At 36.7% G+C, this 14052-nt stretch overlaps 1 protein-coding gene across 2 annotated transcripts in view; it reads right to left on the reverse strand.

Annotated features, from left to right (window-relative positions):
- Positions 1–14052, reverse strand: part of VAV3 (vav guanine nucleotide exchange factor 3) — a 180291-nt gene that overhangs the window by 16118 nt on the left and 150121 nt on the right. For both annotated transcript variants that reach the window (XM_082311703.1, XM_082311702.1), the window contains exons 21-24: positions 12154–12219; positions 6709–6743; positions 4829–4945; positions 4027–4114 (exon numbers count right to left, since the gene is read on the reverse strand). In XM_082311703.1, coding sequence (XP_082167829.1) covers positions 4027–4114; positions 4829–4945; positions 6709–6743; positions 12154–12219 — 306 coding nt within the window. The remainder of the gene's footprint in view (positions 1–4026; positions 4115–4828; positions 4946–6708; positions 6744–12153; positions 12220–14052) is intronic.

The raw sequence follows: 14052 nt of genomic DNA on the forward strand, positions 1-14052 counted from the left end.
GTTTTTTGGGTTTTGTTGGGTTTTTTTTAAGTAAAACCTTATTGTCCGAGTCAACACTTATTGCTCCTTTGAGCCAGGTTGAGCATGTATTTGCTTTTCTGAAGTCAGGCAGAAGGCAAGGTCAGCTGCTTGTTAAGTATATAATGGTAACTGTCTTTGTTTTCCCAAATTTCTTTTGCAATGATAAGTGATGTTTATCCACAAATGCATTAGTAAGTACACAGATCAAGAGTAAAGCATAAGGCTTGCATATAAGCATGTAAGCCAACAGCAACTTAATGAGCAGATAACAGACCATGTAAAACTTTCAAGGCTCTGCCATTAGAATTTGTGGGGGCTTTTTTTGTTTGGTGGTTTGTGGGGTTTTTTTTCCAGATAGTGCACACTGACTGAAAAATCCAGCGTTTCACATTCATCTCAGAGGTCCTTTTCTGATCTCAGAGGTCCTTGCCAACCTTAACAATTCTATGATTCTATGATTCTCCTTGGGCCCAATCCAGAAATTTGTCTCTGTGTGTGTGTACATATGCACACATATATATACGCACAATTTTTATATATACGCACAATTTTTATATATATGCGCGCACACACACATATATATGAAAATATAAAAAAACTGGCTCAAATAGATTATGTAACCAAGGAGATAAGTTACTTTAGTTTCTATTCTAAAGAAGGCAACACCCATCAAAATACTGACAGCTCATGTTATTCCTTTGCGATCTTCAACCCCTGCCATTGTCTTACATTTGAATTAGCCCTAGTAATGTCAATATCACGCAGTTTGTACACAGAGCCTAGAATAAGATTAAAAGTCACCAGACAATTCAAAGCAAACTGACTTCATTTGATTAATGATACTTCAACTGTGGGATTTCACTCTTCAGAAATGCAAGCACAAAGCAATCTATTTACTGTAAATCCTTCACTCCTACCAGTAACTCAGTCATTCCACTCCACTTACTTACATTTAGATTTCCAAAATGAAAGTTGACCAAGCCAAGCTTAGGTCAAAATAAGGAAATAGTACCGTGTTCAATCATTTCCTTCTGGTTTAAAACAAAAAATTAACAAAATGATTAGCCTACAACAGCCTACATCAGTGATACATGAATTCCAGCCAAACAAAATGACTCTCAAATTATTTAGTCCAAGATCTAGTGCATAAACCATAAGTTCTTGATAATAGTCTGAAGATTATCTTCTGAACTGGACTCTGGAGCACTTCACTCCCCAGACTGCGAACTGTTGCTTGTTGTTCATGTCTCTGAAACTGCTTCAAAGGCAGAGCCCAAAGCTAAGGAACAATCTACAACTGCTTTTAACAGTTCATCATCACAGACCTGCCAGGCACTCCAAGTAAGCAGAAAGGCCAGGAGAATAAGAACTGTTTGGGCTTTGTTGTCTGATATCAGCACAGCATGCAAGCTACAATGTCAGCCACCAAATTTTCTGTCACATATCATCACAGAGTACCCAGACATACAAACTACCAAGGCAAAAGAGAGGGTGATTTGTAGGTAAGGAGCATTCAAAGTAGGATTTCTGGATAAATGCAAAAATAATTAGCATGAAACTTTTGTTACCTTTTTGCATCACGTAAGTCTGTAAGAATTACGCTGTTTGGCAAGACAGTAAGAATTTCAACTGGACAGATTTTATTTGTTGGCGTAAGTAGTAAAACGGTTCCAAACTGAGAAAAAGTTTATTTTGGGTCACAAAGATTCACTTGCTTTTAAAAGCTTAGCTTTTAATACCATTCTTCCATGAAAACAGTCGACAAACAACCAGCCTACAACATTCATTGCAGAAGTCACAAGCTTACAAACAGAAAAGGTAAGAAGCCCCTGCTGGTGTGTACAGTGCTCCTCAGGAGTCTGTCACATTACCATGATTCACATCAGCAGCAGAGCTGACCTTCCACTGCACCTTGCCTTGCTTTACACACTCAGCACATTTTAATTACTCTTGTGAAAGTTTTTTAAATGTACTATGAATACTATGTACAAGAGCTGTTCTACTTTTGTTACCTCCAAGGTAGTAAAGAACACTGTGTCACTGCAGATCACTACTTTAGGTTTCCATGGCTGCTGGCTTTGTACCTCTTCTGCTCCCAGTTCTACTCAGACTACTTTTGTTCCTCTCTTCTTCCAGGCACTGTTACTTTTTCCCTTGCATCTACCCAGAACAAAGCAGTTGTTCCACAGCATATGCAAACAGTACTTACACTATCACATGTCTATTTAACTCTCAAGGGCAGACCTCATAACACCCTAAAACTGAGTTATGAAATGACTTTTTCCTAATTGAATGTCAGCAAGGCTAAACTGGTAGTGATGAGGCCTTTACAGTAGGAATGTCTTTTGTCCTCTCAATTCTTTCACGCAATGCACATTCTTTTTGTTTCTTTTTTATCCAAGTTTGTGTCCTGTACTTATATCTCTGATCATTCAGCTCTATTTTGAAACCTGCATCAGTGCATTAAACTGCATCATTGCCATAAGAAGATATCTGGCAGCATGCGTCTCCAGCTCACGTGCTTTGTCAACATCCTGAGAGCACTCATATGTTCCCATCAGTTTCCAGTGAATCATTTGTAATGTCTGCAGACTAAGTAGCCACCTTCATGCATTTGAGGAATGCCATGATTCCTGTTGCCACCAATGGGTCCCCAGCCCTAAGACTAAACACTTGACTGGTTTTTAAGTGTCAAATGAAGACATTAGGCTGCAGAAACAGCTTGGTACATTCTTCATCAGGAAATTTACGTTCTTCCCATTTTAAGGAGCACTTATTTCAATTAGGGCCAGGCAAAGCATAGATTTCTGCTTGATTTTTTACCACTTGTAGGATGCTCTTGCTTTAGAGAGTATCAGCAGTTAAATTAAAATAATTTCTAAGGCTTCCTGGTTTTAAAGCTTCTCTCCCTACTCTTGTTTTGTATTGTCCTTCATTTTTATTTATCATTTTAGAGTATTTGGATATGCATGCAGGAAGGCTGCAGCGTAAGTCTTAATCCAATTGATTGCAGTAAATATAATATATTGAGCAAGCTTCCTTTACCAATACATCAGAAAATGCTTAAGCAGTAAAATTTTACAAATGCACTAAGGTAATTTATTCAGACACCTTGTATTTACGAGTCTTGTCTGAGCAAAATGAGCTGTCAAGAAACTCTTTCAAATTAACGTTCAAAAAAAGGAATTTCTTCCCAGTACAAGATGACTCTGACATAACATTGAAAATTCACTGATCTGGGCAGTTGTAACACCAAACTCCTATTTCTGGGGATGAACTATGCCTATAGTTGAAGTGGAAGTTAATAAGAGGGCCTACATTTTGTGTGCTATTACTACAGTTTGCCAGTGAGCATTGTGCTGCCATGGAGTGTAAGTTCGAAGTAGCCGCACAGTTGCTTTAATTTAGACTAGTTGATATTGACTGCAGATGACTATTGTTCCAACAAGGATTTCTGAGCTATCAGCAGTTTAGACAAGCCCATTCTCTAGCTGCACTTCTTTGCGTGGTGCACCAGGACCAGGAAGACCAGCCTCTCCCAAGTTCTTCTGGGCTCTCTGACAGAGCTGCACTTATATCCTTCTCCCTCTGAACTTACACATCAACAGGCATCATTATGTTCAGCAGTGCAAGTGTACATGTGCTACTGCTTTTAGGGATCATTACTATATAGAGAAAGATTTTCAAAGACATCAAATTCTCCTTTCAAGATTCAGCCTAACTTCATAGTGGGCTGATGCATGGGATTCAAATTCCTCCTCTCTTCCCCATCACTGCAAGGGATACAGTCCAGTCCTAAATATAAATACGTAGTTTTAAGCACATACTACCATCGCTTAGAGAATAAACCACAAATATAAAAAATTATCCTATTAGCAGGTATGGAAACAATTCAAATGTCTCATTCTCACAGCCTTCTGTAATTTCACAAACCGAAGCAGCTCTCACTAACAGCAACAGCTACCTAGAAAATCGCACATTGTTAAAAACCTAATCAATGCTTACCATTAAATTTTTAAATTTTCTATTTTCTGCAATGTGGAAAAAGCCATCTCTTGTTAAAATCTTGATGTGTTTCACTTCATTATTGTACCTGTGGGCAATGAATAACTTATAAATATAAATGTGTTTTTAACCAGACACAATCAATAATTACCTGAGGGCATGCCCCAATACCACCACATGAATAAATTCTTAAGACAAAATGTATATCTGTGCCAAAACAAAGTTGATGTCTAATTAACCAAATATATTTATTAAAGTACAGCTGAAGAGGTAATCTGTATTCAGAAGTCACAACTGTTCATTTTAATTGGGAATTCCCATATATTTCTTACTTTTGTATCCATGTTGATAAACAACATGAAAGCAAACAAGACCCTCACAATAACTTGCATCCACAGACTTTATGAACCCACATTTTACTGAAATGTCTGAGATGCCAAGGGCTTTGACAAGTTCCCACTGAAGTCAATGAAACATTCACTTCAGAGAAGCAGATCACATTACACTCCGAACACTTGCTTACTCTTACCCAATATACTAGACCATAATTTTTGTAGACGCATTTGCTACACCAGCATTATAAAACCATTGCTGCCTTCCTATTCTAAGTCCTAGGTATTTTTGTCAGCAACTTCAGTTTTCCTATATTGACTCTCTGAAAGGCTGTGTATGATTATATAAATTGAAAAATTTATATAAAAGTTTATATTAAAGGAAAATTTTTTTCCTTAATTATTTCAAACATTACCTAAACATAAATGAGAACAAGGAAACTTTCTGTAGGAGATCTTATTCCACTTACTTAATACTAATTGCATATTCTCCTGACTCTTTGGTCCTGTGCCGCACCAGGTAAGTGCTATTTACTCTGTTAATAAGTTCACTCTCTGCTTGCAGTCTTTCCATTGCTCCTGCAAACCTGTAACAGAGAACAATTAAAATTGCCTATGATTTTTGCAAAGCTACAAAAAAGATCTATCAAATATGCAATGCAGAGTCCCAATATTCTGCATATGATGGGGACCTAAAAATACATCAGTTGCAACTGAATACCACTTCCAGATCTTTGAATGAAGAATAAAGCGTGAAAAAACTCCACAGCGGGGGGGCAGGGGGCACGGCATTCTTAATTAGAAAAGTACTTGTGCACATGTTGAATACAATGCCTATTAAGGAAAGTACTCAAGCCTGAGGATTAGCTGAATGACTACTGGCTTGAATAGCTCATAAAACCAAATGTTTTTTGCAACATGTTGCAAGTGAAACAATAAAACAATAGTCCAGAACCTTTGAACCTCCCCGAGTTCTAGTGGGATTTATCTCAACAGAGCAGAGAAGCAGCCACCAATAGTGTATTAGGTCAAAAAAAAGACCTATACAAAAATTTGGTATTTATACAAACACGCTATTTTATTTTGTTTCATAATTATTCATAACCTCTAAAGGCTAAAGTGTAAATCCACAAGCAAAGAAAAAAATTCAGCCTAATATGTCCAAATTTGAAAGAGCAGACAAATAAGTCACCAATTCTGTGACCTGACTGCATAAGCAGATTTGTGCCCCTGCTCTGCCTTGCTGGTTTGGGTGGAACTTCATGAGAGGCTGTCAGCAGACATTTATTTGCAAAACTAGAGGTTAAACTGTTAAATGGGGAAAGTGACCTAGCTTCCAGGTAAATGATGCTTATTTTACCATTTTAGAAAGTAGTCTAAAGATAGTCAACGTCACAGATGACTACTATGCAAAATTTCATACTAATATATTGCTACCAATTAGAAGGGAGCTTTAAATAAAAAAATAGTTATTTTATGAAACACATCAGGGACATGCACTTTGAAGTTTATCACAAAATACATGACTTTTTACAGCAAGTTTCAGCCTAAGGTCATTTTTCAGTAAAGTATTACAAATCCTTAGAAGATAAAGACTGACCCCAATGATATGCTTTCTTCTAACAAAATTATAAATAGAGCAAATGTTAAAGCTCATTTAAAATACTAATTTTAAATATTAAACATTCTATTTGGCTTCTTATGAAAAATCAGTATTTGTTTAGCTCTGATTCCGATTTCACTTTTGGCAAACTAGAGGAAATCACAACTCACACCTAAATGACAAAGCATAAAACCAGTGAAAGAACACAAGTGATGCTTATTCTGTTCTCTCAGAATCACCATGTCTTTTCTAGAAGCAAGCTAAATTCCAGTAAATAGTTCACACGCTACCTAAGCCCCAGACCAGCAGTGGTTGTAGTTTTGATACATTGTCCTTTTATATCTCTACAGTCTTTTTTTTTTTTTTTTTTTTTAAAGAAAGGAAATGTAGAATTATTCACAAGACAAGATGTCTTTAACATCATTCCTTCTCTTTATTCACTTATCGTGTAAGATCTACTCGCACACTTCATATTATACTCATCTCTTATTATTCTATTCCAGACCTCTGGGACTAAGGCTGCACAGCTACAGACTTGTAAACAAAATGTCAAAATCATTAAGCACTTTATTACATCAGAAATGCTTTTAGGCAATGCATGGTGTTGTTTTCCCAAACCATTACACAATGCCTTCTTCAGAACCCTAGAAAGGTTAAACCAATATAAGTTAAATTGTAATAAACACAGCTGGTTTTCTATGACTGCTTCTTTCAAAGAGATTCTTGTAAGACTAGACAGGGACTCACCACAGTTGTGAAGAGTAGTCTACTGGTTTAGGAACCTAGGACATGAAACAATACAAGAGAATGAGGATCAAGATTTTTTTTTTCTAATCAACACAAATTAGATAGCATTGATCTAATTGTCAATATCCAGATGAAACAAGTCAAAAGAAACAGACGACCTAATTAGTCTGCAAGTCTGTTTTCTTCTGAAGGAAGTTATAATAAAGGACAAATATTCCATACCATTCTGAAAGTAGTACAGAATATTTTAACTCTTTGTTCCTGTGACAGATTTTTTTACTTAATTAAACTGTTAGAAGTTTTTCTGACAGTGCCTACATTCAAATTTCATACATGAAATAGCCCAATGCTACATATCGTTGAGAAGTATCATTAAAATGTACAACAAATTTACAGTAACATCTATAAAATCCACCTCATGCATGGCCTTAGAAAGACTGTCTACTAGGAAATATAGTATATAATCTGAGAGAGCTGAGGATAATCCATAGATTGTATCCTATGACATCATTCATACCTTTGTATTTGACTTGGTTAACTCTTGTACTGTATTTTAATAAGCATGGAATATGATTCTCAAATTAAATTTAAAAAATTGACCAAACTACCATCAGTTTGCAAAATGGATGTTATATGTATACATAAACATATGCATAGATAATGTTTAGACATGCACAAGATGCACAGTATAGCAGTCCTCATGAAAATCAACATTTCATCTTGAGCATCTCCAACTTGTGTATGATACTTTGGTATTACCCCACTCTTCTAAAACAACGTGTGAAACTTGCAAAGTGTTGAAAAACTGATTTTAGTGGAAGCTTAGCATACATCTTGCAGACTTATAACCTAATGCCATAGATTCTTAGATAAGCAAATTATTTCTTTTTTTTCTTCCAGTAAAACCAAAGAATGTTTTATTATTTTCTCGAAAATAATAGGGACAAAATTACAGCAACATTCTTCTCATATTTTTTTATTTATGATATATGGAATATCTTCAACAGAGACTTCCAAACACAGATCAACTCAGGAAGATATTATTATACAGGCCTACAAACTTAAATTAATCAAAATTGAAATCAATTACAACTCCCACTAACTTGAACTCAGGTATCAACCGAGATCTCTATCAAGTCTCTAGACCTGACCTTGAAATAAACTCCAGTGGTGGGACAAAAAAAGCCCCCAGAAAACAAAACAGAAAAAAAAAAGAAAGAAAAAACAAAACAAACAAACAAAAAAAAAACCACACACAAAAAAAACAAAACACCACAAAAACCACAAAAAACCCACCCAAACACCCCCCCCCCCCCCCCAAAAAAAAACCACCACACCTCCCTGAATATTTAATCACAGTATTTTGCAGTTAAAGTTGCAATAGTCAAGTAATGCAAAATTTTTTGTTAACCTGTCCAAAATGCTGTGGTATATTCTGGCAGTATTGCTGAGGTAGTAACAGGCAGGTTGTGAATGGAAAAAAGCAGAATAGGAAGCTATGAAGTGATTTTTGAACCAAGATATTGTGAACTAGATGACAGCAGACAGTATGAGTTGAGGGAATGTACAGAGGAATATGATATTTACAACCACTTGTGTTGGTAACATATTATCTTGCAGCCTCCTCAAAAAAGCACAGTTACTGGAATGCAAAATTACTAAATTATTGAAACAAGTAAGAATTGTTACAATTTCACCATTTGAAGGCTCTCATCTTCATGCTAAGAAGCCTTGATGCTAGAGTTATATAATGCATTTACTCCAAATGCTTCACTTAAAACACTAGCTAAGTATTTTCTTAGATAACTTCAGAACATTTTTTTTATTGAGTAAGTTTTCAAGAAACTTAGATTAGGAATGAAATTAGTATCTCTCCTAATTTTTCTTTCCCCACAGAAGTAAACAAAACTGCTCAGGTTTTTGTGACAGGATAGGGTTTTGGCTAACTTTAAATCTGCTTAAGATGTAACTTCTGTCCCTGCACTGTTAAGATTCATTTCCATGAACCAAAATTTGCAGAGTTCACAAAGCTCTGCCTACTGCCTTTGACACAATGGTCACTCAAACTAAATACATAATCACTTACTCTCATGCCTCTCAATCCAAGATTTTTATGATAAAATTCCAAATTTTACAGGACAGCCCAAAACTTACTTTTTTCCTAAATAACAAAGCAGACAGTAGTGTGGAACACATTCAAGTTCTCTGTAATAAAACCAGGGTCACATGCTCAGCTTGCACAACAGTAAATCTGTCCAGGTGTTAAAACAGTCATTAAGTTAGTCTAGTTCTTGGGAGAGAAAAAGGAAACATGCATTACTCCCAAATCGTGTAGACAAAGGGTTTTCAAATGGTAGCATTTGTAGGGCTGGTGGTACACAAAGTCCGTTGAAGTGTAGGGGGCGTAACACAGCCAGGTACTAGCACCGGCAGCAGCAGCGGCACTTCACAGCCCTACAGCTACTGATGGTGTTACACGGGCACCTCTGCTTCTAATGGTGAGACTTGGAAAAAAGTTAACAGATCATGAATATGCTGACAAAGAATTCCCACAAGAAATGTTTTATTGAACTGACCAAATGAAACATTTCAAGGCCAACCAGGCACTTACAGAGTCTTTACATGCTGCGAGATATTTTAATAATACATTTCATCTACAGAAGAATTGCACCTTTAATGATTTGTATTATCCCCCACAGGACTAATTAAACAACATGCATTCTATTAGCAGCAGGAGAATAAAGAATAGTTTTAAAAAAAAAAAAAAAAAACAACATTCTTAATTTGTCAAGTAGGCCTACTCTGTTGGAAAGGATATAAAAATTCAAAGATAGGCTTAAGTCCATTCTTCAGAGCAGTTAAACAGTAGATGAGTAGTCCTTTTCATTAATTTTGAATGGACAAAGATATAGATACATATATATACACTTAACGAGTGTTGTTCATCATCATGAAATACAGTAAAACCAAATGTTATTCCAGAAGCTCTTGGCTCATACTGTGCTATGTATTCAATGCCTCTATAGAAACGAGAAAACTGGAAGCTAGGAAGAACCAGATATTACTCATATGGTGCAGAAAATGTCTGCTGGCATATACTACTTATTGCAAAGGGGAAAAAATTGTTTATAGGTACATCTGTGAAATGTCTGGAAAATAGATATTCCGGAGCTCAGCAGTTTTTCATTCAATATTCATGCCTAAAGTCTTTTGATGTATGTATTTTATGCTGTTTCTGGGCATTTTTATATCAGCTGGTTGTAAAGACTGTTAGACTTAATAATAACAGTAGAAGTTATAGCATGTTTAAAACCTGATTGATGTTTCAGTATCTTTAACTGCATCATTTATCATAATAAGATGTTTATATTTCATCCTTCCAAGCTAACAGTGGTAAAATATCAATTTATCTTTTTGTTCTGATCATGACACCGGTTGGTAACATTTCACGAATAATATTTATTCATTCTGTAAAACTGTATTATTTTCAATACTCCTCTAAATAGTATATTTCTAAATTTAGCAGAAAGCTTTATCACTAGAAAGTAATCTTCACAACACCCCAGTAGCGTTTTTCCTAACTTTGGATATCCCGCTTCCTCTGCTTTAAAGTACAGCGGTGGTTCCTAAAATGTTGCTACAGTTGCTGTCAATGATACTATACAACGATTGACTGGGTGGCTCCAAGAACCTAACACCAATAGGTAGCAGGTACTGCCTGTGTCCAGGAGAGTTGGCACCATGGCATGGGAAATCCACAACTTCTACAACAAGCAAGGGGCGGAGGGAAGAAGGCTAAGTTCACATAACATTTTCAACTTTATTCCAGATCTGTTCTCTCAGCCAATCTAACACACATTAAGAAGAGTGTGGCCAGCAGGTCGAGGGAGGTTATCCTCCCCCTCGACTCTGCTCTGGTGAGGCCACATCTGGAGTACTGTTTCCAGTTCCGGGCTCCCCAGATCACGAAAGACAAGGAACTACAGGAGATTCCTACGGAGGGCTAAAAAGATGATTAGGGGACTGGAGCATCTCTCTTATGAAGAGAGGCTGAGAGAGCTGGGTCTGTTTAGCCTGAAGAAGAGGAGACTGAGAGGGGATCTTATCAATGCTTAAAATATCTCAAGGGCGGGTGTCAGGAGGATGGGGCCAGACTCTCAGTGGTGCCCAGCGACAGGATAAGGCGCAACGGGCACAAACTGAAACACAGGACGTTCCATCTGAATATGAGGAAAAAGGTCTTTACTTTGAGGGTGCGGAGCACTGGAACAGGCTGCCCAGAGAGGCTGCAGAGTCTCCTTCTCTGAAGATACTCAAAACCCGCCCAGACACGATCCTGCGCGCCCTGCTCTAGGTGAACGTTCTTTAGCAAGGGGGCTGGACTAGATGCTCTCCAGAGGTCCCTTCCAACCCCAACCATTCTGTGATACCTTGTACCTACAAATATTCTGCACGTCAAACAAAATTCTGAAAATATAGGGTACTAAAGATGTCTCAAGATATCCTAATGTATTTATATTCTTTAGGATCACATGAATATTTGTTTTAGAAACTAAGACACAATGTAAGCCTCAAAGGCATATTAAAATGCAGCCACTAACAGCTGATTCCACCTACTTATACACCATTTAAGTAGCATATCTTGATCGCTGTAACGAAAGCAATTCTATTAATGAGTCAAACTGCTATGAATCAAGTTAAAAGAAGTTCAAGCTGTCTTAAAGCAAAGTAAAGAATATGATTCATCCCTGGTTTTATGGGTTTACATCAATTAATCTCAACAAAGGGACATATAGTAATCTGATGCACAGTGTTATAGAGGTCAGAGAATGAAGGAAGCAAGCATACAGTGTATTAATGCATCATCACGTCTGTATACAAAACTCTTGAGTACATATTATAAAATAATTTTTCTTATTGTTATCCTGAACTTCTCTAGATTGAGAACATCCTTGTGTAAAATAAAGGCAGGTAAGGACCTACAGAGAGGAGAAAATTTATCGAGCAGTCTGAATTCAAAGTTTTATATTAGTTTTACGCATTTTTAAACTCACTACGTATGGCGTAATCCCTCTTTCTAACCCAAAGTGACTGAGGAATAGATTAGAATCACAGCATTCCCACGTTACTGCTGGGGAAGGAAGAAAGCGCACTTTCACATAAAATGTGTTTGTTCTATACTCTGGAAACTCTTTAGACAGTTCAATTTATTAATATTCCCAAAAGTTAAATCTGCTTCTCAAACATGTTTTCTTGACACGTCCTACTTACAACTGATAACCAAAAGTATTAGAATGCTGTATTTTAAGCAATATTGAACATACCATGAAAACACAAAGGAACTAGAAACAATATGATTTTTGTAAGTTAAGATTAATAAAGCGATGGTATGAACTAGGCAGTTTTTCTGTAAGATGACAAACAGCATTAAACAATTGTACTTACACATGGGCTAGGCTTTACTGCATCACTTGGGAAGAATCCAAGCTCTCCTGTTGTTAGATTTCTGCCCTAGAAAAAAAGAAAACCAAAATTTTCCATTTTTGAGACATAATGGGGATTAATATTAAATAATAATACATGCACAGGGATTTAGGACAATCAGAGTATATTGAAAAGTCTTTAAAATAAAATGTTGTTCTAATAAAGTGTTACTCAACAGTTGTGTGGGTTTTGCTGTGGTTTTTTTGGTTGGTTGTTTTTTTTTTTTTTTTAATTTATATAATTAATAATTATAGCTGATACACCTGAAAGCTCTGAGAGATGAGATGCAAGAAGGGGGCTCAGAGCCTGGGTTGGATTCCCAGTTCTGTCAATGTCTGCCAGTGTCTGATATCTTTATTAACGTTAATTCTCTCCTTTCAAGTTAGTTCCTCTTCAGTTCACATCACCATAGCGAGAGCTGCCACACTGCAACATGACAGATCCCCAAAATGACTACACCACCACGCAGCAGTAGTCGCAGCACCTGAGAAATCATGCTAACTCCAGCGGGAACTTCTGGCTAATAATCCATCAGCCAATTCAGATACGAAGTTCTATAGTTGAGGGTTTCCATAAGTGATGCAAATCATTGGAAATCAGGTGGGCAGGAGAATACTAACAGAATCAAATATTAACTCTCTGTCTAGGACATATTCACCACATGTTGTAGACGCACGCACACAACTGGGAGGCCAGCTGTAGAAATGCATTCAGCATGGCCTAAACTAAGCCTTTTATACAAAACTGCTGCCCCAAAGTTGCAGGACCACCAATTTACTCTGGGCTTCTAAGAGCCAAAAGTGACTTGATTGTCACAGAGCCACATCTCAGCAGCTCACAATTCACCACCAAGCCCTCCTGAAGAATGCCTCCTCAGCCAGACAGAAGAGCAAAATAAAAACAACTTTCTAGTCCTAGTAAACATTTGGCTGTGACCATGCTGACCGTGTTTTTCAGATCAGAACAGAGCACATAGCTAAAATTTCTAAACCCAGATACATAAAATGAAGGCATCAAAATGTGTATTTTTGGCAAACAAATGTTTTCATTTAACAGATATTTAAAAGCACATAAATGCCTAACCTCCATGAAATTTAATGTACTGACTGTAAACATACTATCAGCATTTGGCAATGAGAGTAAGAATGACTACTTTACAAGCATTGTAATATTGAACATTACATTTATCTTTTATGGCATACCTGCAACATAAAAAAAAATTAAAAGGGGAAAAAATGCTTCAGAAACAGACATGGAATTTCTTTGGGGTTTTAGTTCATTTTCTTTCTGTAACACTAAATGTGTAATTGTACCCTAGTACCACCACACAAAACAGAATTCAGTGATTTCAAACAGGGCAGAGCTGAATGTAAAAGCAAGAATTTACAAGAGTTTATGAAAAAATGAAAACATTCTTTGATTGCGATACTCTAAGCACAATAAATGAGTGCATCATTTTCCTAGGGAGATCATTATGCAATTTATCACACACAGATAGTGACCCCAGTAACTGCCATCTTTATCAACTATACAGAGAAGTGCAAAGGAGGCAGAGGAGAGAGAAAAGCAGTTAAGCGGTATTTAAGCTATAATATGCTGAATAGCGATGATATTAAAAAAAGAATTATGTGCAAACAAGTGACAATCTTACAGATCTAAACCAGTGTTCAGCAAAGCTTCCTTGCCCTCTTTCCCACTATCTGCTTGAATCCAGGTTACCCTTTGCATCCATATATTCTATTTACTCCTGAAACATGAATCGCACTGAAGTACAGACTTAACTTACAAGCAGAGCTCTGACACAGTCTCCAATCTGTGACACTTATTTACAATACTAATCTTATCTGAATAGCCAGTGAT

The sequence above is a fragment of the Platalea leucorodia genome, assembly GCF_965183815.1.
Source record: "Platalea leucorodia genome assembly, chromosome: 5".
NCBI classification, from domain to species: Eukaryota; Metazoa; Chordata; class Aves; order Pelecaniformes; family Threskiornithidae; genus Platalea; species Platalea leucorodia.